The 25049-nt window shown below is 42.9% G+C and overlaps 2 protein-coding genes across 5 annotated transcripts in view; one reads left to right on the plus strand and one right to left on the minus strand.

The window, feature by feature from the left end:
* The window catches only part of CMSS1 (cms1 ribosomal small subunit homolog), a 370073-nt gene that overhangs the window by 53432 nt on the left and 291592 nt on the right, over nt 1–25049 (minus strand). The window contains exon 1 of one of the 3 annotated variants that reach the window (XM_065913768.1): nt 11682–11751. The exons of the other annotated variants lie outside the window; for them this stretch is intronic. Coding sequence (XP_065769840.1) covers nt 11682–11736 — 55 coding nt within the window. The 5' untranslated portion in view covers nt 11737–11751. Of the gene's footprint in view, nt 1–11681; nt 11752–25049 lie in introns of those variants that run through there. 3 annotated transcript variants of the gene reach the window in all.
* The window catches only part of FILIP1L (filamin A interacting protein 1 like), a 297980-nt gene continuing 284900 nt past the window's right edge, over nt 11970–25049 (plus strand). Inside the window, exon 1 of one of the 2 annotated variants that reach the window (XM_065913766.1) lies at nt 11970–12098. The gene's annotated coding sequence lies outside the window, so the exon portion shown is untranslated. The remainder of the gene's footprint in view (nt 12099–25049) is intronic. The other variant, XM_065913764.1, reaches the window with a different exon arrangement.

Consider the following 25049-nt stretch of genomic DNA (forward strand, 5'->3'; position numbering starts at 1 on the left):
TATTGACTGGGAAGGGAGCTCAGGGAACTTCAGGTGTGACTGGAATGCTCTGGGTCAAAACTGAACCTTAATATATGTAAATTACATACCCCATTAAAAAATATGCATTGAGCTATCTTCTCTTTCACAACACAGAATTTATAATTGTGTTTAAAGTTGTAAAAAGAAAACATTAACAACCTGTCTATTATATGTTATTTTTTCTTTTCAAGATAAATTAGAGTTCCTTTTGATTTCTTAATGAAACAAATATAATAGGCAATAGCAAATCTCACGACAAACATAAAATGCAAGGCAGAGTATGCAGCAGTAGGAGGGCAAGGAGGTCAGAACCCTGCGTTCTGCTGGGTTAAGGATGTGTTACCAGGGAGGCCTTCAGAAAGACGTGAATCTCATTGGGATGCTGAAGAAAGAGTAGGAAATGCTCAAAGCAGAGACCAGGGGAAGAACGGCCTTCCAGGACGACATGTGCAAAGTCACAGATATGAGGGTGGGGTATGTCCTTCTGGGTGAGGTGCACTCAGGGGACATGAAGCTGTAAAGGAGGGCTGGGCCCGGACCATAAAGACCACCCCCTTCCCTCCGCCACCCTCGAGCACACCAGTGCTAACTAAGCACTTTATGTGGACAGTTTAATTTAATCACAACCATCTCCAGTTTTCAGAACTGGGGTTTGGCAAGGTGCAGGGCCCTACGCAGGGTTCTTGCCCGATAGCCTTCCCACACAGACAGCCCAGCTCCAGATTTCACTCTCATCCTCAGCTGTGTGCTGCTTCCTATTCCCCACGCTGAGAAGTCTGGCCTTGATTATGACACTGATGGGACCTAATGGAAGCTTTTCCTTGTCCAGAATCCGCTTTACAGAGACAACAGGCCTCTCACAAGGATGCATCATTTGAACCGTGGTTCTCAGTCTTTTTCCCCCTGCCTCAATTCCCTTGAGAACTATTTTTAATATCATTAGTAATGATGGTTAAGCAGTGAACACCAAAGGCTGTCTCCATGCCTTTCTCACCATTCTACAAATATTCCCCCGCCAAGAGGTTCTAATTTGGGGACTGGGTCAGCAACAAGATGATCGCTCTGTAAGTCTTTAAGTGGGAGATGGGATATCTTTGGAATCTTCAAATCTACATGGGAACATGTGTGGAGTGGAGGGGATGGGACTGGGGAATTCTGTGCAGAGTCTGAGATCCTAAGGTAAGTGGATTTGTTGATCAGCTATTTTCCAGGCTTGGTGACCTAGACGGTCCTGGCCCCTGGCCCATTTGAGCTATGGAACTCTGTCAGGTTCGGGGTGTGAGAGACATCCTTGAAGAGAGGACATCGGCTCTGTGGTGCTTCAAGGATTAATGTAAGGAAGCCCAAGAAGGCTCTGATCTCAGAGTAGACACTTCCTAAGAAGCGCCACCTCCTGGGCGGAGATGAAGACGGAGAGGGCTTGGCACTGGCATTGGAGAATTGCCTTAATCGATAATGGATTTAAAATAATCACAATAAAGCTTCACAGAGCTCTGTAACCTATCAAGTGTGTTTACATTCGTTATCTAAAAATAATTTTGAGGCCCAAGAAAATGCTGGAGGGCAGATGAGGAAACTGAGGCTCAAGGAGGTTAAACTGCTAAACCTTGCATGGTTTGCCTGCCTGCCTTCTTTTTTTCCTTAGTTCTCTTCCTTCCTAACTTCCTTCTTTCAGTTTAAAAAAATATCTAGCTATTTGAGTTAACTATGGGCCATCTTATTCTAGAAAGGATTCAAGGCAACTTGAGTGAGTGAAGTTGCTCAGTTGTGTCCGACTCTTTGCGATCCCATGGACTGCAGCCTACCAGGCTCCTTCATCCATGGTATCTTCCAGACAAGAGTACTGAAGTGGGTTGCCATTTCCTTCTCTTCAAGGCAGCTTACAAGGTTACAAAAAGGAAAAAAAAAAAAGATAGTATAAAAGTGGGAGTGAATATGAAAGAAAAATAAGTATTAGAACCAAAATCAATCCAAGAGTTACACTAAAGATGTTATAATGACATATATATTTGTTACTGATAGGGCACAAACTGGACTCTAAGTTTCTAGTTGTCAATGTGAAAAAAGGAAACCATAACACCATTCAGAGTGGCCACTGGCTAAAAACTAATAGCAGTAGCAGAACAATCAATTCCTTAGAAATATGGCTTTGGGTTCTTAATTACAACACAAGCCAAAATGCATAGCAACTTTCTTTATAATTTAACAGCTTTGAATTAGGCCTTAGGGGGCTTACCTGGTGGCTTAGATGGTAAAGAATCTGCCTGCAATGTGGGAGACCTGGGATTGATCCCTGGGTCAGCAAGATCCCCTGGAGAAGGGAATGGCTAGCCACTCCAGTACTCTTGCCTGGAGAATCCCATGGGTGGAGGAGTCTGGTGGGCTACAGTCCATGAGGTCACAAAGAGTCAGACACGATTGACTGACTAAGCATGCACACAACTAGGCTATAAAAGGTAATTCTGATTTTCACACGAGAGAAACTACCATGTCATGTTTTAAAGAACATGAGAAGTAGACCATCTCTCTGAACTCCTGTAGCAAATTCTATTTACAGAAACTAAAGCAGGTGAGACCCCAGTGAACTCACTAGTTGTTGAAACAGCTTTAGGACCAAGGGAGACAGGCAGGGTGACTATTTCCATACCTGCTAAGGGGAAGAGACAGAAAAAAAAAAACCCACCTACCTACCAGGCTACAGGAATAAGTAGGTCTTCGTAGTGATAGTTCATCTTATTTTGTAAATTATTTTAACTTCATGATTAGCACTTGGTGGCAAATATTAACATGACCTTTTTTTTTTTTTTAACATGACCTTTTTAACTCTTACGTTTCTAATGATGACTATGCAGGACTGCCAGTTTCTATACTGTACATCTTGGGCCTTCAGGTCCCCAGGCCAGGTTTTATTTCTACTGGTTATTTTCTACTTTCTTCACTCAACCATCCAGTTTCCCTTACTTTTACGACAAGGAACAAGCACAGAGTTTTTCCTTTCTATAACTTATGTATGCAGAAAAATAAATCCAGGTCTGGAATACCCCTTGCATCCACAAGAAGAGTCTGGAGCCACCTGACTCATTGACACGGCAAGCCCAGAAATAGAAAAAGCAATCTGGATGAAAGGCAAAGATGAGTGGAAACTTCTAAGCCAGCACGAAGGAGCTATGTCATATGAAATTAATTCTCTGAGGTCAGCGATTAGAGTCAGGTTACACCCCAAATGTAATTCTGCCTGCTAATTACTTGACCCAATATTTATTTCGTTGAGCAAGATGCCCAGCCACAACTTCCCAATGTGGGCTTGGGGGCAGAGGGAGGGGAGCAGACAGTCAGAGAAAGAGCAGCTCCTTTCTTTTACAAATAGATGTGTCTCCCAGGTCCCTAACTGAAACGATTTACCTTCCTTTCTAAAGTGAGAGATCAGATGTGTCATGCTCTTCCCTTTCCAGCAAAATGAGGCACTTGAGATCAAGGAACTCTATAGCCAGTGGATAAGATGCCACAAGAAACAGTGTTCTGTTGCAAGAAACCTGGAGCTGAGATGCTAACAAAACCACCCTTTGTAAGGCAAAGAGGAGGGAGCCAGGTGGGAATGGAATGGTGGATGTATGTATCTTTTGACTTCTGAAGATGTATTTCCCCCAATAAAGACACTCAGAGTGGCAGTAAAAAGGAACGCACTCTCCAGATGGAAATGTTGGATTAATGAGAGTAGCATGAACAGGAATGACTCAAATACAGGGAGTAAATTAGGACAACAGCCCTTCCTTAAAGGAGGTGTCACACAGTTGCCCGAGGGGTTGATGAGGGTGCAGAACAAACAGCAGAAACAGGATCAGAAAGCTGGAACCTGACCACGTGAGACTCATCAATAATAAAAATAATGGCGTCAGCAGGTGCTGTCACCCTGCGCTATCTGACTCTCTGGGCCAGGCATTGCACCAAGAGCTTTATGTCTATGACCTGCTGTCCCCTCCCTTCCCACATGGCTACCAGGGGGCATTCTGCCATCTGGGGACGTTTCTCCCCTTACGGGATGTCCCTGATATTCAAATAAGCTAGTGGCACCTAAATAACAATGGTGGACGGAGAGGAGACATCTACCCCATGACTGCTTTGCTGCTGGCCCTGAATCATGAGGCTGCTGAGAGAGTCAAGGTCACCAGCTGTGTGACCTGGGGCTGATGGGAAGGCCAGAGTTCCCCAACCTCTTTCTTTCTCCCGTCGTTCTCATTTTTGCCCCTAAATCAACACACAGTGAAAGAAAAGAAGGGAAAGACTGATGCCTATAGCTGAAGTGTGCAGTTTAATGGCCAGAAACCAGACTTGTCACATGTAATCAAATCATCATAGTGTTGGTGACAGAGTTAAGACAGTTGAAAAAACAGTTGCTATTCCAACTTCCAATTTTCAAGTTATTGTTGGGGCTGAAATTTCTCTCACCTCAAGAGTTTTTATTTTGGAAAATCTCCAAAGCACACTTTTAGCCATATTTGGGTAACTGAAACATGAAAAAAACAGCCATGCTTTTCAGTCATATTAAATTCTAACCAGATGCTCTTAAAAAACTTTTCACACGTACACAGCACCTTTTATTCTAGAGGAGTCATTTTCTTTCACCCTGAATGGTATTCACCATAGACTGACATACTAACTCTTTAAGAGATCTGTCACCCCGGTGACGCACGATCTCCAGAGAGGAAGTAAAGAGGACCTCATCGGCCCTCCTCATTCTCACTCTACTCACACTACTGGGAATCCAAGTCAAATCAGTCTAACAGACAAAACATTTACCGAATACTTTCTGCATGCTGGGAACAAAGCTGATGAACAGTGGAAAGTTGGCATGAATTTAACTGACCTGCAAAGTGAAAATGACATGGAGGATTCCTATAAAACAGTGCTAGGTCAAGAACCCTATCTGAATAGCTCATCTATCTGACTGTTTGACTCACCTAAAAGACAGTGCTTCTGGCATCTTTTCATCTATGAACCTCTAGGCAAAGAAAGAAATGGCTTGGGTGTTTGGAGGAAAAGCATATTGGAGAAAAATGAATGACATTGTCTAGTGTCCATGGGATCTCAGGTCACTACCCTCAGGAAAACCCCAGAGCGAGACCCAGCAGTACCTTGCCTGATCCCCCACTAACCACTTTAACCTCTTCTATTCTCTACATGAAAGCCAGAAAGACCTTTTGAAAATATAAACAGGACTACACAATCTTCCAGTTTAAAACTCCACAGAAGTTTGCTTTTACACGTAGAATTACATCCACATTCCGTACCAGAAACCACAGGCCCCGCCGTGCCTGGCCTCCACTTTCCCCTTCTGCTCCCTTGGTCTCCTCCATGGCCCGCTGCACCCCAGTCACACTGACCTCCTGAGGCTCCTGGAGCATGCCAACCCCCTTTTCGCCTCGGAGCATTTACGCTTCTTGTTATCACACCTGGACTGCTCCTCCTGGCCTAGCTTCTTCACAATACTCAGGTCTAGCGTCAGTGTCACCTCTTCAGAGGTCTCCTCTGACATCCAAAGTGGGCCCTCTCCTCTGCCTCAATTTTCTCTTATTTTCTCCCATAGCACTACTGCAAGTTGTCATTACCTGATTTATTGATTTGATCCATCCATGACTTTAAATTCCAAGATGGCAGGAACCAATAACATCTGTTTTTTTATTTGTGTGTGTGTGTTATATTTGCAGGGTTCAAGATAGTCTCTGGACACAGCAGAAAGGCAATAAGTAACTGTCGAATGGACAAATGAAGTGAATATAATTGCAAATAGTAAATCGGAAAAAACAATAGAAGAGGGTCATCTTTTTATGTTTTTACTACCATAAATACTGTTATACTACTGCAAATCTTGGATTTGTTTGAGGTTTTTCATGCATTCATTTTAACCAGGACCACCCTCACTGAACTTAAGAGGCTAAAAGAATGGAGACCTAACTTATGGCTACAATTAGAAAGTTTCAAAATGATTGCTTTATAACACCAGGTTTGGCAGACAATACAGTTTTACTGAGTAAGAGGGGGATTAGCCCTTTCTGATTCAGAGATACTTGTGGTTGAAAGCAGAGCTGCTATTATGCATGTAGCACAGTGTTCCTCAAGAAACATGACAAAAGAGTCAGAGTCAGGCCCGGAACAGTAAGGATGGTGATGGTACAAGGCACTCCTGGGAAGCTGCTAAGAAGCGGGTCCGAGGGGAATGTCCTTGCATCCTGCCACGCGGCCCTGGCCTGGGATGCTGAACCACGGAGCTGCCTGGAAACTCAGACGGACCCTGGGTAGCAGGACTTCCTCCCCAACTCTGCCCAGTGACTGAAAAATAGCATCAGGACTGTTCTGCCTGGCTCTTTGGCGTGTAAGAACCATGACTGGTCTGGCCATCCTAGAAAGGGAGCCTAGAATGGCCTTCCTGCCTGGGGACGCTCCCCAGAGGGCCTGCAGTGGCCCCAGCTCCTTGTCCACTAAATGTAGAGCAGACTTTGTCCAATCACCTCCTGATCTGTCCAGCCCTTCCTTTGGATAAAATTTTCTCCTTGGTTTCCTCAGCATATTCGGCTTTTCTGCTGGGACTACAGCCCTCGGCACCTAGTTATTTGGATGAGGTTCAGCTTCCTTGCACAGATCCTGTCTCTCCCTGTCTCCTCCTCCCCATTTCCTAGCTGCTGCTTGGGATCTGGTCCCGCCTCAGGCAGCTCACTTGGCACCACGCCTCCCAGGTTCTCCCGGCAGGGCTGAAATAACTGCACTGTAACGCACGCTGCCCGGCCCCCACGCTGGGGCCGCGTCCCCATTCCTCATTCTCCGCCCCACAGAGGTCCTAGCATCCTTCATCAGTCGAGTGCCCAGAGGTGACATCTGTGGTCCCCTCAGGTCACAGGGACAACCTTGTTTAAACCCAGGAATGACTCTGGGGAATCTGTGACGTAGTGGCTTCTTTAAGGCTTCATGTCAAGTAGAGGGCAACCCGGGGTGTGAAATTTAAACCTGAGTTACACAATTTTCATGAATAAAACATGAGGCTAAAATTAGATGAGCACTGAGCTTCTTTTCAGGAGAAACATCCCGGAGTCCCACACAGAGCCCTTCCGGGTCCAAGTCCTGAAGGTTTCCCACTGTACCTCTCTGACCGTGACTTTCCGCTAAAATGCTTCTGGTGGCCCCCCACTGTCTGTGCGGTTGTAACATCTGGCATCAGTGCACCAAGGCTCCCCCAAATAAAGACTCCACTTTACCTAAGACAAGGCTGGACACCATACCCCTGTCCTCGGGGCATGGGAGCAGCTCTCCTGCCAGCCTGCCTGCGCTCACACGGTGTCCTCTGCTGAGAACGCTCTCCTTCTTAACCCTGCCCCTGGCAGAAACCCACTCCTCCTCCCTCAGGGCGTTCAGTTCAAACATTTCCACCCCGCCTCCACTCCGTGCAGCTTCCCTGACCTGCAGTTTGAGTAGACTCAGACGGCATTACGTTAAGCCCTATATTACAATGCACAGCCCATCAAAATTATAATTGTGATGACTGTCTCTCCTACTACATTCTGAATTTTGCATGGCATATTGCGGGCAACTCAGTAAATATCTGTGGAAGTGGGCTAAAAACTGTGTGCTTACACTTGCATAACTGGCTATTAAAGACAAAAGTTACTCAGCCAAGATTTGAGCTGAGAAAGGAATCAACTTTTTGCTGATATGACATGTCTTTGTAAGATGTGTCATTAGAAAGGAAAACAAGACTGGACTAACACAACATTGTCAGGAGAAGAAGGGCTGAGAGGGGAGAAATTCTTCTAACTCAGGCATTTTCCTGTTCACAAAGGAATTTTCTAGTCAAGGAGAAAACATTGATTCAGTTTGAGATGTTGCTGGAATTCTCTCCTTTTTCCTCTAGTTTTGGGACTAGTATCCATTTGGAAAAGTAATGGGGATGTAAAAGTGAAGACAGCAATGCAGCGATATGTATAAACAAGGCTATTGAGTGATGATATAGCTATGTCAAGAGAGAAACCTTACAGAATGACATTAAAGCAGGACATTTGAGGAATGCCTTAGAACTAAGACAACTGTCACCTGATATTTTGGCATTCTTGAAGTATATGAAGAAATAACACCTGGAAACTGAAAAGTACAAATGATTTGTAACAACGACATTCTGAAGTCAAAAGTATATTTTCCTCATCTTTTAAAAAAGGTTAACCTGTTAGCATCATTCTCACTTTAGAAAAATGTGAAACCCTAAAATACGTACAATTCTAGAACATTGTCTACAGGTGGCTTTCAAAAGAAGAGAGAGCTGCCCTTCACTGTACCAGATTTTCCTAAACAGGCCTGTTTACCTGGAGGTACTTTTCTGTTTTGTGGATTATCCAGAACATTTTTTCCCACCTCTTAAATTTTTTTAAAAAATTGGAATATAGCTGCTATACAGTGACATGTTAAGTTTCAAGTGTACAGCAAAGTGAATCAGTTATACATGTTATACAGGTCTTTTATTTTTATGTATTAAGTCATTAATCCAACCCTTAGGGAAGATGAAAGAAAGGATAATATGTGAAATTTAAATCTGTCAATTTCTCTGCCGATAAATGTCTACCAGGAAAAAACGTAAAAGCCTGGAATTTAAAAATGACTGATGTGATAGGTTTAATATGTGAGCTTTCTTCTTTCGTGACCTTTCAGCTCACTGAGACACTATTCTAAAGCTGCGTTACCTGAAGGTTGCTTCTTCCTCTATCCACCGACGTGGCCAGGGATGCTGGCTCCATACAGTACATATTTACCGAGCTCTGACTTTGTGCTTGGGGCTGGGGCTACAGCGTTAGAAGGTGCTCTCCGCTCTAGGGACTCCTAGAGCGGGAGGGGGAGAGACAACTGTGCTGGCAGTTGCAATGAAACTGGGATTGAGGGTAAGGTACACTTAAGCTCTGGGTGCCTCGGGAGTACCAGGGAGGAACACAGTCCACGTGGGCCGGGAGAGGACAGTGGGAAGGAAGGGTCTGGAATGTGAGTCAGCATGAAGTGAGGCATGCCCCGGGAACACTGTCTTGGACGCCCGGTGATCCAGCTCTGCTGCTGAGACCCCTGCACTTCTTCTTACAGTTCACAGAAATAAACAGACAAAAAAGGACAAACAGTTTTAAAAGAGTTTAAATCTCACTATATTTTTAAGAACTGATACTGATACATCTCTCAATACCCTGCAGACATCCACAATGATAACTATTAGTAAGAGTTGAGCAAAAGGCATAGCGTCAGTGTCTTCCTGGATCATTTTCAGGTCATCAATTGACAGGGTCATGGAATATTAGTGCTTAACTAGAACCAAGATCTTTCAGTCCAAAACCTTCACACAGGGGGAAATTGAAGCTCAGGGTCAGTGAATTATTTGCCTAAAGTTAGTCATGTATGGATGTGAGAGTTGGATTATAAAGAAAGCTGAGCTCTGAAGAATTGATGTTTTTGAACTGTGGTGTTGGAGAAGACTCTTGAGAGTCCCTTCGACAGCAAGGAGATCCAACCAGTCCATCCTAAAGCAAATCAGTCCTGAATATTCTTTGGAAGGACTGATGCTGAAGCTGAAACTCCAATACTTTGGCCACCTGATACAAAGAACTGACTAATTTGAAAAGACCCTGATGCTGGGAAAAATTGAAGGTGGGAGGAAAAGGTGATGACAGAGGATGAGATGGTTGAATGGCATCACCAACTCAATGGACATGAGTTTGAGTAAGTTCTGGGAGTTGGTGATGGACAGGGAGGCCTGGTGTGCTGCAGTCCATGGGGCCGCAAAGAGTTGGACATGACTGAACAACTAAAGTGAACTGAACTGAACTTCTTTGCATTGTTCATTTAAGAAGGGCTTCTTATCTCTCTTTGGTGTTCTCTGAAACTCTGCCTTCAGTTGGGTATATCTTTTCCTTTCTCCTCTGTCTATAGCTTCTCTTCTTTCCTCAGCTATTTGTATAGCCTCCTCAGACAACTCTTCAAAAACATCACCAAAGACATCACCAAAACGTCACCAAGGACGAAGAAAGACTGAAAAACTGTTCAAGATTGAGGGAGAGCCATGACCACTAAACGATACACATAATCTTGGAACAAAAGAAAAAATAAAATTTCCCTCTGCAAATGATACTATTGAGACACTTGTTAAAAAGCTGAATGGGGACTATGGACTAGAAAATAATATGGTATCAATATTAATATACTGAATTTGATAGTCATACTATAGTTATGCAGAAAAGTGTACTTGCTTTTAGGATAGTAACACTGAAGCACAGAAGTTGATTCAGAAAAACATACACACACACATATATAAACACAAGGGGATAGGTGGGAAGAGGGAGATTAGAGGGAAAAAGGGAGAGAGACAGCAAACATGGCAAAATGCTAAAATTTGGAGAACCTGAGTGAAGAGTATACAGTTCTTTACTATTCATGTGTCTTTTCTGTAAGTCTGAAATTATTTCAGTGATAATAGCTAAAAACAAAGAGCATGAGTTTCGGTGTGACTCAGATCCAAGTTTGAATCCCGAGTCTGACATTTATCACCCAGGAGACTGTGGAGGAGTTAATTATCATGAGCTTTGGTTTTCTTATTTGATCACCAATTCGGGACCAGCTTGGTGGTCCCAGATGGCGCTAGTGGTAAAGAACCTGCCTTATGTAACACAGGAGACATAAGAGACGCAGGTTTGGTCTCTGTGTCTGGACGATCCCCTGGAGGAGGGCATGGCAACCCACTCCAGTATTCTTGTCTGGACAGAGGAGCCTGGCGGGCTACAGTCCATAGGGTCACAAAGAGTCGGACGTGCCTGAAGCAACTTAGCGTGCACGCACAGGACTAACTTAAAGGGATGCTATGCTGATTAAGGAAAATAATACATAGAATGGAGCACCTGGCTAGTGGTCAGTCTGCCTGGCAGAGGACCTGATACCCAACTGGTGAGGAAGTAAATACCTGCTCAAGAAATGAACAAGCTCCTTCCTCCTGCCCCTCCCTACCAATCAGATTAAGTGATAGCCCTTAGAGAAAACAAACAAATTTTAATGAAGTATGAGATTTTTCTTAACATCTGCATAACACAAAACAGAAACCTTGATTAGTCATAATAAATATCATCATACATTTGAATGCTGCTCTTAGGTTTCCTCAACATTTTGCCCTCATGTCTCATATGACACTGAATGGAACAGGCAGGCATTCAAGTTGAAGTTCAACACAGCGTTAATAACAGCGAGCCTCTGCAGTGCCTTGGGTTGTGACTGTCACAGAAGAGGGCATGCCCTTGTTACTTAAACCTCAAACAGGGCTTGCATCAGTTCTTGGCTGCAGGGTACAAAACGAGGTGCGGTCTCACGTCCATCTGGGCATCTGTTCCTCAGATGCTGGCACCGCTGTCTGTTGTGGTTCCCCGGTGTGTCTGGGGCAGTGACGGGGCAGCACAGAAGGGGGCCCAGGTTGTGCCTGGGAGGTTCCTTCTCTCGGCCAAGATGTGCACATAAATTTGAAATCACCCAAGAGGGTGGTTTCAGAGTTGCCTGCCAAAGAGTGGTGTCTTCTAATCTGGAGAGCAGCTGCTGGGCATAGGCATGCAGACACACACACACACAGACACACACACACCCAGGCACCCCCACGGAGCCTATACCTGCCTCTACTGGTCTGCTCTGGGCAGATGGCTCCCGGGTCTTGGGTCGCCTCATTCTGCACCTCAGTCCAGCTAGACCCTTTCTTCTGCGGCGGCTGGCAAGCTGTGGGGTGAGGGATTCAGCCAGGTCGCCTGCCTTCTGAGTATGAAGGACACTGCCTGGAGAGGCAGGAGGGTTATATTTAGTATTTGGGCCCAGGCAGAGCTGGGCTCCCCACTGCCTCTCCTCTGCGGAACTGCCAGGGGACCCTGGTTGCAAGTTCTCCTTGACTTTGAAGCCCACGAAACAAAAACTGAGAGACTGTCCAAAAAGAAAAGAAGAAAACGCTGTTGGTCCCTGGATTCCACTGTCGGATTTGGCGGGGATGAGAAGAGAGGACCAGCAGGTGTGAGCAGCAGAAGCACCTGCGCGGTAAGGTAAGCGTCCCCAGGGCCACTGAGAGGCTTTGGGGACCTGTCTGTCACATGCAACGTCCAGGAACTGCGTTATGCAAGGGAAGAGAGTAAATCTCAGGCATGATTAAGGGCTTGTGAAGGGTGATGACTTTTTTTTTTTTAATATATGAAGAAGAGCTGCTTGCAAAATAGAGGAACTATCCTGACAGGAGATATGAAAGGAGATCAAAATAAAATCTTAAATTGCTATCCTCTTTAGAGTAAGACAAATAGTCAAAAATTCTTTTAAATGGTTTGGGCAGATGACTTTTGCTTGGTAATAGCTTGATTTTGCAAACTGATGTAAATGATCAATGCATAATTTGAAAATCATCCCAAATGTGGTAACAATGGAGAAGTGTATTGGATAGGCTAGACTGGTTAGGAGGCATTTTCTTTTTATGGAAAGACAGAAGGAATTAACATCTTAAAATGGCAACTTAGAGGTATTCCGTTTCATTTTCTTTTGTTCATATATCTTTGGTTGCTAAAGATTTGATGAATGGGGAAGATCTGATGGATAGGGGCCAGAGAAGAGAAGCAGATTCTTGAGGTGGGGTTTTTTTCGAAGGTCTTGGAAGATACCTCTCACCCCAAAGCATGACTGGATATTTAAGGCACAGCAAACCTCGGTGTCAATGGGAAATGAAGCCTGATTGCTGCCAAACGATACCAGAGAAAGTTCTGCTCACTGTACTTGCTCAGTGGGAATATTAGTCAGTGTTTAGGGTGAATGCATAGTTTTGAATACAGATCCAGTTCAAGAAATACGTGTTCAGCTAAAATTTTTGTGACACATTCAATCACTCTTTTTCATTACACCTGATGATCACATCTTTCTTCAGTATCTATGCAACTCTTACGAAGGACTGCAAGAAATGCAATGCATACACTGCTTGGCTACATTCACCATGTTCTATGTGTGCGTTAGACTTGTAATAAAGAAGGGCAAGCGGAAGTGTACTACTGGTGAAAACTTTTCCAACCTGTGGCGATGCTCCTCTTGCTTCAACTAAAAATACTTTTCCTATGATGATACTTTCTAATACATCAATCTTATATCCTCCCAAAACAAATATTCCAAGTAAATACATCTCTACAGTCATCAGTTGACACTATTATGAAACTCATATTATACTTAATTAAAAATCAGCATAAATACTTGAAGAGCTCTTTGCTATTGAAAATTTCTAAAGGCAGCAATAATATTCATGGCTATTTCTACTTCTTTAAAACAAATACGTTGGGCAATTAAGGACAAGTCTATGCTTACAAGAGTTTTTCAGGTAATTTCCCAGAGCAACGTTGAGTTTGGCTTCTTAAGATTACCAATGCAAAAATATTCTGTAAAATTCTAGGACAAAGAAAGTATTGATTATAAGCAAAAAAGTGTAAAAAAATTTTTTTTTAAAGAGTTTAGCTTCTGTTAAAGTTTGTATGTAGTTTTCTTTTTTCACTTAAACTGTTTGTTGAATAAAAAAATTTGTTAGCCAAGAACTGGTCTTAGGTACTGACATTGTTACTGGAGATACAGATAATTTATTGCAGCTTCAAAATGATGATCCATTTACCTATTGTATGGGATAGAGGCTGCAATGTGCCAAGAGTTCAGGGGTGATGGGGATGAGCTCCAGGGATGGGGAAAAACAGAAGTAAAGGGCCCTGTATTCTTCAGAAGAAAGGCCATGTTATTCTTGTCTTAACATAAAAGAAAATTTTCATTACTACTGAAATACATGCCTCGCCTCTTCAATATGTTACATTAAAAAACCTGTAAAGAAAAAAATGGTGCTTTTATTTGCCTCTGGACAGAACTAAGTGACCACCAGCATTTAATAGTCATTCATACAGAGAACAACATAATTTTTTTGTTTTGTTTGTTTCATTATAATTAGGTAAAACACTCTTATGGTAGGGCTTAATAAGCTTGCTCACTTGTTCATTCATTCAACAAATGCTTAGAGTGCCTACCACATGTTGGGTTACCAGAGATACAGCAGTGAATGGAGGAAGAGTGGTTTCCATATTCTCTGAGTATAGAGATATTTACAGAGGGGCCAATTATTAGTGATTTGAACCTTAATACTGTTCATGTTGCTTACTATGATATTTTCTCCTTTGTTTCTAATTAAAAGACTAGGAAAAAAAAATTCCTACTTACAAAGGTTTATTTAGTGTCTGCAAGATAGGAAGAGAATTCCAGGGACCAAATAATCAGATTGGAATATACATTTTACTGAAACTACTTGAGCCTTCTTTGAGGGATGTTAACATTTCTGTTCTAAATTACAGATGTCAGACAAAGATATCAGATATCAGACATACTGATCGTTTGCACCTTCAGAATTGGGTTAGACAAGATGTCTCTAAGGAGGACAGTAGAGCAAAATTTGTATTAGATAGCCGCATGGCTATCTGGGGCTCAAATCTGATGAAAGTTCAAGATGTTTCTGTCTCACTTGTCTGACAGAGGCAGACAATCACCGGGGGCTACGACAGAAAGAGGGGCAGTACTGAGCTTCTCACTGTGGCTGAGGACTCTTTGGATAATGGTGCTATTCGTAACCACAGGGTCATTTTATACCTGGGAGGGGTCCTACACTGTGTACAGAATTCGAGGATCAGTCACTCACTTGATCCCAAGGTGACCCTGCATGATAGGAAATGCAAGTATTATTCCCTGTTCAGCTGATGGAAAAACTAGGTTTTAGACCTTTAAGGAACCATCCCAGCTAATGTTCCCTCTAATGCAATCTCCTTAAATAATTTCTCAAATGAAGTCTAGGAAAATTCTGAGTTTTCAACATGAGTACCCACAGCTCCGAGCACTGGCTGAAGGCGGCGGGGGCCAACTGGAAGCTGCCAGTGGGAGAGTTTCAGGCCTTCCCGAACCCCACTGTCTTCCTGCCTCCACTTCCCTTCTACACTCACCCAACAGTCCTTTCCTCTGGCCCTCAAACTAGTGTGGTTTCTAAACAAGATATAAGCTACTGCTTTTTTCTTCTTTTTACGATGGGAGCAGGATAGTATAATAGTATACTCATCTACATGTGAAAGCAAATAGAATTTTAAACTGCTGGTTAGGGCCAAGAACTCTGGCAACATAAAAAGCCGTCAGATCAGATTAGATCAGTTGTCCACCCAGCCCAGATCCTGCTACTGGGGGATGCATAAGTGGGCCCTTGAGAGAAGCAGTTTATCAATGGTAAGTGAAGATATCACAGGACAAAATTATGGGGGAAAATGGTAAGCTGACAGCTATATCAACTGAGACATATGAGCTAACTGAGAGCTCTATCAAGATAGGCAGAGCTGAACAAAGTAGTCTTGAGTGAAGGTCTTCCTGATGGATTTCAAGACAGTAAACTGATCTGCTGGTAACTGGGATACTGAAGATAAGAGGGTGCAGGGTACCACTCATAGCTAGTGTTCTCTGTTACTACTAGCTATGATCAATCAAATGCACTTTATTTCTTCCTTACACTTTTTCCTGAAATTTAGTGTACCTATTTCAGGTTTATTATAATTGTTTGGAGGCGTTTAGCTATTGGGTTGGCCAGAAAGCTTATTTGGGTTTTCTCGTAACATCCTATGGAAAAACCCAAACGAATTTCTAGGCCAACCCAATACTTTGCTCTCGCGGCTTGGACAGAATGTCCTAGATCCCCGTGATGGACCCAGGGACAATCCTCTGACTAGGAAAGTAGAGTCCAAGGAGGACAGGAATGTGGGTAAAGTAGAGTCTGTTTCTGCGCTTCTTCTAGGAGCTGCTGCTCCAGGCCTCGAGACAGAAAGAGACAGAGGCAGCTGCCTCTGAGCCGCGGTATCAACTGCCAGGTTGTGACTAGGGACACCAGCTCCTTGGTTTTCAGCTGCTCCAAACATCTTCACCCGGAGCTATTTTAAGAACCTTTGCACTTGATCAGGGAGCATGTGGGGTTAAGCCTTGTGTTTTCCATTTCAGTTTTAGATCCCAAGCAGGTGCAGTTAGTAGTTCAGAGTTTAAAAACTTATTATTGTATTTATCCCCAATCAATGCAAAAATAACTTCATATTAGGGGAGAAAAATCATGTAATTGAGACGGAGACTTGTTTCTTAAATAAAACTAAAAGTATTTAGAACTTGAATTAAAAAAAATCACTAGCATTTTCCATTATAATTCTTGTTTGTCAAACTTGGCTAAAAATATGAAAGAATAAATAAAATCATTTGCCTAAAGTAGTCACATATGGATGTGAGAGTTGGACTATAAAGAAAGCTGAGCGCTGAAGAATTGATGCTTTTGAACTGTGGTGTTGGAGAAGACTCTTGAGAGTCCCTTGGACAGCAAGGAGATCCAACCAGTCCATCCTAAAGGAGATCAGTCCTGAATATTCATTGGAAGGACTGATGCTGAAGCTGAAACTCCAATACTTTGGTCACCTGATGCAAAGAGCTGACTCATTGGAAAAGACCCTGATGCTGGGAAAGACTGAAGGTGGGAGGAAAAGGGGACGACAGGGGATGAGATAGTTGGATGGCATCACCAACTCAATGGACATGAGTTTAACTCTGGGAGTTGGTGATGGACAGGGAGGTCTGGCGTGCTGCAGTCTATGGGGTCGCAAAGAGTCGGACAGGACTGAGCAACTGAACTGAAATAAACTGAAAAGTCAAGACAATACATAACTATTTGTGCTACTGTCCATTCATCTCAGCGTGCTCAGTTGCTCAATCATGTACAACTCTTGCAACCCCAGAGACTGTGGTCTGCCAGGTTCCTCTATCCATGGAACTTTCCAGGCAAGAATACTGGAGTGGGTTGCCAATTCCTACTACAGGGGATCTTCCCTACCCAGGGACAGAATCTGCATCTCTTGCGTCTCCTGCATTGGCAGGTGGATTCTTTACCACTGAACCACTTGATAAGTCTCAATCTAACCCTACATTCTACTTATTATGCTTGGAATACTGCTGATAAGGACATCTTTGTATATTAGGGACATTTATGATGGTCTGACAATCTCAAACGGTGATTTACCACTTGAACTTTGACAATCAGAGAAAGGTTTCCTCTAAGACTCAGCCTACTCCCTGAAGAGACAGAGTTGAAACAAAAGTGAAGGCAATATAAAACAAAAAAATTATTTCTTTTACAAATCTTTTAAGCTAAGTATCTGAAAATTCCTCCAAAATTTATATAGGTCTTTCTTGGTCTGTTCAAGTTCTGTATCTCTAATGGTCCACTACACACTTACGAATCTGAGCCAGAGTTTCCCAATTTGTTAGTTTAAAAGATTTATTTGTACTCTTTAGGAGATTCAACAAAGCAGAAGTGCTGGAATCTGGGGCTTGGATACAGCTCTGGAAAAATAAAGGAGGTAGGACAATCATTGGTCAAATTATATTTGGAACTGAGGAATTTTCTAGGCTTCAGGACTTTCACCGCTAAAATCAGGATTGTCCTGGGAAAACTGGGGCAGTGGGTCACCCTGAATGGAGAACACACAACTGAAATGATCAAATTATAGTGCCTTACTGCTGTAAAGGATTGGGGTATAGAAACCAGGTGTCCTAATTCTGTTTGGGGCACCGTATACATGGCAGACTCCTTGTTTAGGAAGATGTGGGGAGAGGTTTGGTCATAAGATTCACCTGCTTATGGAATCTCATCCTTCCTAACACAAGAAGAGATCAGAAGACATAATAATAAAGTGCCATCTTGAAGCTTGGGAAGTTCAAGTTTCCCAGCGAATTGGCTCAGCTTCCCACCAAAAACAACCAAGACTCCAAGATTATACAGGCATTCCACAGTTATAGTTTTTGTTTAAAATTTTACAAGGGTAACATAAACATGTTCACACAAATTCAAGGGGAAACAGTGCATAAAGTGTACAAGTCCGCCAAACTTCTAGACCAGAGTAGGAACAGAGTAAGGGCTATCTGAACTGAATATACCAATATCAAACAAAAGCCAGTTATTACAAAACCAGCAAATGGATGTACTCCTTAGCATAATGCCTAATGCCTAAGAGCATGGATTTTTTCCAGATGACATCATGGGCTTTAATCTCCAAAAAGTTACTTAGCTTCTCAAAGCTTTAAGTTTCCTCATAAAATGAAGATAATAACTGTATTTGTCTTTTGGGGAACAATAAATGAGAAATATATAAAGTGTTAACTATAGTTAGTGACAAATAATAAGTGCTCAATAATCAGGATATACTTATGGCAGCCCATTCCAGTATTCTTGCCTGGAGAATCCTATGGATGGTGGAGCCTGGTGGGCTGCTGTCCATAGGGTCACATAGAGTCGGACACAACTGAAGCGATTTAGCATGCATGCATGCATTGGAGAAGGAAATGGCAACCCACTCCAGTATTCTTGCCTAGAGAATCCCAGGGACGGAGAAGCCTGGTGGGCTGCCATCTATGGGGATGCACAGAGTTGGACACGACTAAAGTGCCTTAGTAGCAGCAGCATTAATATCATTATTAATAATATAGAAAATTCCCAGTCTTATAGATTGGGTCTAACAAAATTCAGTCTTGAAAATGTGGCATGTAATGTCTTCCTGAAAAGCTGGTAAACATTACAAGATCCCGGATACACAAAGACAAAATTTGGGCCCCTTGAAACAAATTAAGAAGTCTTGGGCTAGAAGTGTCATCTAGAAACCAAGGGAACTGGTATTTGAATAATGTATTTTCTTAGGGACCCTAAGAACCACTGCTTTAGATACTACATGCCCACAGACAGGTATGAATTTAAAATGCCTAATTTTGTGGTTTGGGCATAAAAAAATTTCCAGAAAGTTGATTATTGAAAGTAAACCACAAATTTCCTTGACCTATGTTAAATAAGCAGGAATATTCTTTTCCTTTCCTTGAGATTCTCTAACCATATGCAAGTCACTACTTTTTTGCAATTCTCTTGCTCTCTCCTTCCATAAAAGTTAGATCGTGTAATGGAAGTTCCATCAAAAATGTGATAATTTATGGGCCCACAGCCCAGAGGATTTTGAGGAGACAATGAAATTCCTAAATGTGTGCAAATTATTCCAAGAATGGGAAATGACTCTTCCGGTGTGGCAGTAATTATTTATGTAACATTACCTTGGGAGAATGTTAATGGTAGAGCATTAAATTCCTCCTGTTAAAACAAAGGCATTCTACAGGGTTCTATATCTTCTTTCCTAATTTGGAAAGACAGCATTTGTACACACAGAATAGCAAGTTTTACTATTTTACTGTTAAGTGGTTAGGTCAGGTTTCAGACTGACTGTCCTGACACATTAAATACCTGCAATTTGTGTGAAAGGAAAACTCTAGTTCAAATTGTGACAGAGTTGCAGATCCATCACTTTTAAAGTAAGCAAAGTAAGCAGCAAATTCCAATACCAAAAAAGTGCCAAAAGAGGCCATAATGCCTACTGAAGGGAGAAAAACTTCAATTTACCTCAAATTCACATGCACTTAGTAATTTCCCCAGATGGCATCATAAAACTGCAATCATGACCTAAATAATCTCAGTTATTTCAGCACGTAATTCTATTATTATGTTCCCATCCACATCTGGATAGTTCATTTGTACAAGGAAATTTCAGTTGAAAAAAGAACTCCAAAAGTTCAGCTAGGTCTAGTGGAACTAATCTGTGTATAAACAAGGATTTTTTTTTTTAAAACAGGATGGAAGAATATAAAGATTTCCACCTGCACTTGCAGCACTAAAACAGTAGTTCAGTCTTAACTGGGAGCTACAGATTTACTTCTCTTGACTCTGTCACAAAATTCGTAAGAACTTAATACTTTCAGGGTTAGATCAGATACAGTCAGTGGCAAAACGCCAGCCACCATCTTAGTGGGGTTCTTGCATTTCAACCCATTGCCCTAGTGACCAAAAAACATTTTCCTTAGAGTTTCCTTTAGTATACTTGTGTTATCTTATTAAATTTCAGCAGTTTTTTTTTTTAAACAGTAAAGTAACCTCTGGCATTTTAAAATTTCCAAACATGTGAAAACATACTATGGGGATCAGAGTATCAACCCGGGATTACAGAACAGCCAGACACCACTTGAGTGAATCAGATGGTGCTGAACTTATCTAAAGGATTCCAAAGGAAGCGAGCATTCCCAGCAGAAAGGTGAGCAACACGCCCTAGCACAAGCAAGGGTACGAACTTCTGAACTGAGAACTCTCACAAGGACGTGCCTGCGTGCTAAGTCATTTCAGTCGTGTCCAACTCTTTGCAACCCTATGGACTGTAGCCCGCCAAGCTCCTCTGTCCATGGGATTGTCCAGGCAAGAATACTGGAGTGGGTTGCCATGCCCTTCTAACAGGAGGATCTTCCCAGCCCAGGAATTGAACCTGCGTCTCCTGCATCTCCTGTACTGCAGGTGGATTCTTTACCACTGAGTCACGGGGGAAGCCGCTCTCACAAGGACACACAGTTACAGAAGATGATGCCTGTGCATGAAGGCAGAACTTAAAAAACAACAACAACAAAACCCACAACTCAGTGATCATTCTCTAGCTTTTAACTCTTTTCTGGGTAAAAAGCCAAAGTAGGGCTTCCTGGAAGAATCCTTCACCAGGTAGCTCTAGATTTCCTGCCATTCTTTCTCACTATTTCCACCACAGTCCTAGAAGTCACACTGAACCCTGCTTAATCTTGAAATTAATGAATCTGTCCACATGGGAGCACAGTTAGAACAGATCCAGATTAGCAGGCATGCAGAATGGATTTAGTCTACACTGGCCTGGAGGAGAAATGAGCTTCCAGCAAGTCTGGCATTATCTGCAAGGGCACAGCTCTGGTGGCATTCTGCAGTCTGGAAGCAGGTACCCTGCCTGTCACAGCATCCTGGCCAGACCGACTTGTTTCTGTGTCCTATGATGATCAACCTCTTCAGATTTACTGAGGTGGTGTCTAGGTCTGATTGTTCCATTAGCCCCAGCCTACCACTGACAGTGACTGCAGCCATGAAATAAAAAGATGCTCAGTCCTTGGAAGAAAAGCTATGACCAACCTAGACAGCAGGTTAAAAAGCAGAGACCTTACTTTATCAACGAAGGTCCGTCTAGTCAAAGCTATGGTTTTTCCAGTAGTCATGTATGGATGTGAGAGTTGGACTATAAAGAAAGCTGAGCGCCAAAGAATTGATGCTTTTGAACTGTGGTGTTGGAGAAGACTCTTGAGAGTCCCTTGGACTGCAAGGAGATCCAACCAGTCCATCCTAAAAGAAATCAGTCCTGAACATTCATTGAAAGGACTGATGCTGAAGCTGAAACTCCAACACTTTGACCACCTGATGTGAAGAACCGACTCATTTGAAAAGACCCTAATGTTAGGAAAGACTGAAGGCATGAGGAGAAGAGAACGACAGAAGATGAGGTGGTCGGATGGCATCACCAACATGATGGACATGAGTTCGAGAAGGCTCCAGGAATTGGTGATGGACAGGGAAGGCTGGTGTGCTGAAGCCCATGGGGTCACAAAGAGTTGGACATGACTGAGTGACTGAGTGACTGGACTGAACTGAACTGACAGCAACTTCATATTTCCTGCATATCTTATGCCTTGAATGCACAGATAGGTTATTTAACTGAAACTTTAGGAAATATATTCTGATTGCTTGGATTTCTAGACTCCCAAGCACAACTATGTTCACACCAATCAATGAGTCTGATGGTGAGAAGCTATGTGAAAACAAAGGACTTCCAAGATGAGTTTCAGTTGAGAAAGAGTGTGAAGAGGAAGCCAGCTAATAAAAAAGATTTTGTTTGTGGAGAAGCGGGATAAGAACAGTAGTTAAGTATGGGCTTCTGCAAAGGTAACATCTTCTGAAACATCTCCTGGGACTGTATCATCTTGACCCAGCAGTTGTTTTTCATTCCCACTTTCCAAGCTACCTTTGTGTAAGGCTTAGTGACCTTCCCTCAGCCCATTAACTCACAGTGTCATTAGTCTCCAGGAAACACCTTGTCAGTACTGCCTGAAGGATCCATGAGAAATGCTATATTTGAAGTTAAAAATGGCTAATCGTACAGCTCTTTAACTACCCTTTCCAACGATTATGGACTCTTCTTGGAATTCTCTTTGCCCCAGAATTTAATATTTTAATTAAGAGTCTTAATGTGTAAGCTGTGACGTTGTTAAATAGGGACTGCAATTGATTCAAAAGAAATGTCTTTCTGGAGGGTAAACTGAGTTTTCAAAGACACATGTGAAAAAGGATTCTACCAAACTAAATTCCTGTAATTCCTATGTGTCTTATGAACTTGGAACCTGAATGTTGCCAACCCCAAATCTGCATTGTTGGTCAGCTCCAGTCATGGCCTATTTCAATTTTAATCTTTGGCAGAAGAATACATCATCTACTAAATCAGCTTTGTAAAATGTCTAGAAAAGTTGATATAGGCATAAATATCTGTATACTTTTAGAGGAATGTTTAAGAGACCTAAATAATACTTCCTGTTAAATGTTCTTGAGGGTACTCCAAGAAGAGGCTAAAAAGAGTAACAGCTACAGTCAACAACAGCAGGAAAAAAAACTCATAAATGAGATTTCCTATAAATGTAAATTATCTCCTGAGGAAAAAGTTAGATAAAGGGAGATTATTTTAATAGAAATATTAGAATGAAAGCATAGCGGAGATTCTGGCTGTTACAGAAAGAAGTGATGACAGAAGCTGAAAGCATACAAGAACGAGGAAGCCAGTGGTCGGGCAGTGAACTAGTTATGCTAAAATCGGTGGCTCGGTCTCGAGGTAAGGGAAAAATACCCGAAGTGATTGTTTTCATCCCCACTTTTCCTGAATTTCTCTTCCACTTGAGGAGAGTTAACAAGCTGAGGGCACTGGTGTCAATCAGCTAAGCAACAGGGCCAAACTCACTGCCATCCCAGCCCAAAGGGAAGAGGCCCTCAGTGCTAACATTTGGATTCCCGGCTTTTGCCAGAGCAGGTCTCAGCCAGCCAGCTCTGAACTGGATTCTTCTTTGCTTTGGTCACTGTCCTCTGGGTCCTGAGAAGATTGGCCTGTGCTCCAAAGCCATTGTTCTTTAAACAAAGCTGTGAACCGCTAATAGTTTTGTTTAAAAGTTTATAAAATGGTAACCACATTGCTACATCTTTCTGGAATATCTCAAACAAAATGTGGTTCAAATTTCTTGTTAAAAAAAAAAGAAAGAAAAAAAGAAGTTCGGAGTTCCCAAATAAACAAAGACAGCCAATATAGTTAACAGGCTTTGTGTGGCCACGCAGAGTAGGAGCCCCTGATAGTCCCACCGCTCAGGAGGAGCCTGAGCAAGCTTCTACGCGGCCCCCGTCCTGCCCCTCGGCAGGACTGGTGGGGAGGGGTGGGCAGAGAGGCTACCTTCCCTGGAGCCTGCCCCCTCCTACCTAGACACATACACAGCAGTTATCTCCATCTCGGGCAAGTGAGAGGCCAGCTCCTTGCGGAGGATCACGAGGAGCCCCAACTTGGTGATTTGGCCTCTGTACCTATAAGCAAATAAGAGGTACAAATGGACACCTCTACTAACTGAAAACCGGTGCATTGATGGAAATCTTGGCAGGGTCCTGCTCATGGCTTTTATTAATAGACATTGATCTTTATATAAAGATCACTGATAATGCCTTAAACACACAGGGTACAAAGATTCTTTTCTTTAGGGTAGATGAGACAGATCCATCTTAGTGCAGCAATCTCTTATTTGGACAAACATGCTTACCCCAAAGCCAGGCCACCCAAACCCGAGCAACCACTGGGTATGACCATCTTGGAGCTTCTTGTACAATGCATGCTGCAGGCAACGTGCATTTCCCCATCCCAACTTCAGTCCTTCACTGTCCATCCCTCCTTTCCGCTGGACATTCAGGATGACTGTGGTTACTTGCCCAATCGATGCTTCAACTTTCCAAGAAAGGCCAAATTCAATATTTGAGGGGGAAAAAACCCCTAAAGACTCTAGCTCTTTAGTTTCACAGAGGGACTCATGCTCAGAGTAGATTCTGCAAACATTAAAACGGCTGTCCTGTGGCTGATTTGGTTTCCTGTCAATGTCTGTGCAGCAGTTCCTGAAGGAGCAACAGTAGCCCTCAGGAAGGAGCTCTTCTGCCTAGGACTTGGGTCTCCACCTGTGTCCTCCTGGCTGGCTCCCTCCGTTCCCTCTCCTCTTGCCATTCTGAGCGTCTGCCATCTCCCTGGGCTAAGTGGGTCCCTCTTAAAGGGCCGCTCACCCTGCTTATACAGTGAGACCTCTAGTCATCAGCTGCTTTCGGAAGACTCTGAGCCTTGGATCTATACAGAGCTTGGGGAAGGTATTTCAGACGCACGTAGATCTCTGCACACTGCTTGGCTGGTCGGTTGGCTCATTTTTACAGCACTTAGCATCCCGAGCTGCGATCACACGCATTTTCCTTCTCCCCTGGCACCTGTGCTGCTGAGAGCAGAAGGCATTACACTGCTTTTTCCTTTGAAACCACCCTTGCCAATCTGTTCTGCCCTGACGGAGCTTGGACGTAGATGGAAAGGCTATTTTTGATGAGAGGGCTTAGCAACATTCCCTAAACAGAAAGGATCTCTCCTGTACACTCAAAGCATTATAGCACACTTTTTATCTACTTTAGTCCCTGATCCTAGAAAAAGGAGAAAGCTGGATTTGTCAAGTGTCATCTTTGGTGGCCAAGTAAAGAGCTCAGTAAAGAAATTTAGAGGAATCACAGTGTCCTTGGGTTCGTTCTTTCAGTCAAACACCGAAGAGCTACTGAATGCAAAGTGCTGCAGATGGTACAAAATGGAAAGCGTACTATCGCTGCCTCTGAAGAATCACCAGGTCAGTAGAAGCAAAAAAAACAAAAACTTCAAAAGAGTGTGGAAGGTGAAACATGTCACAACAGAGCTGGAGATAAAGTGCCAGCATGATTCAAGGGAAAAGAGAACCTTCCG

The sequence above is a fragment of the Muntiacus reevesi genome, chromosome 21 (assembly GCF_963930625.1).
Source record: "Muntiacus reevesi chromosome 21, mMunRee1.1, whole genome shotgun sequence".
NCBI classification, from domain to species: domain Eukaryota; kingdom Metazoa; phylum Chordata; class Mammalia; order Artiodactyla; family Cervidae; genus Muntiacus; species Muntiacus reevesi.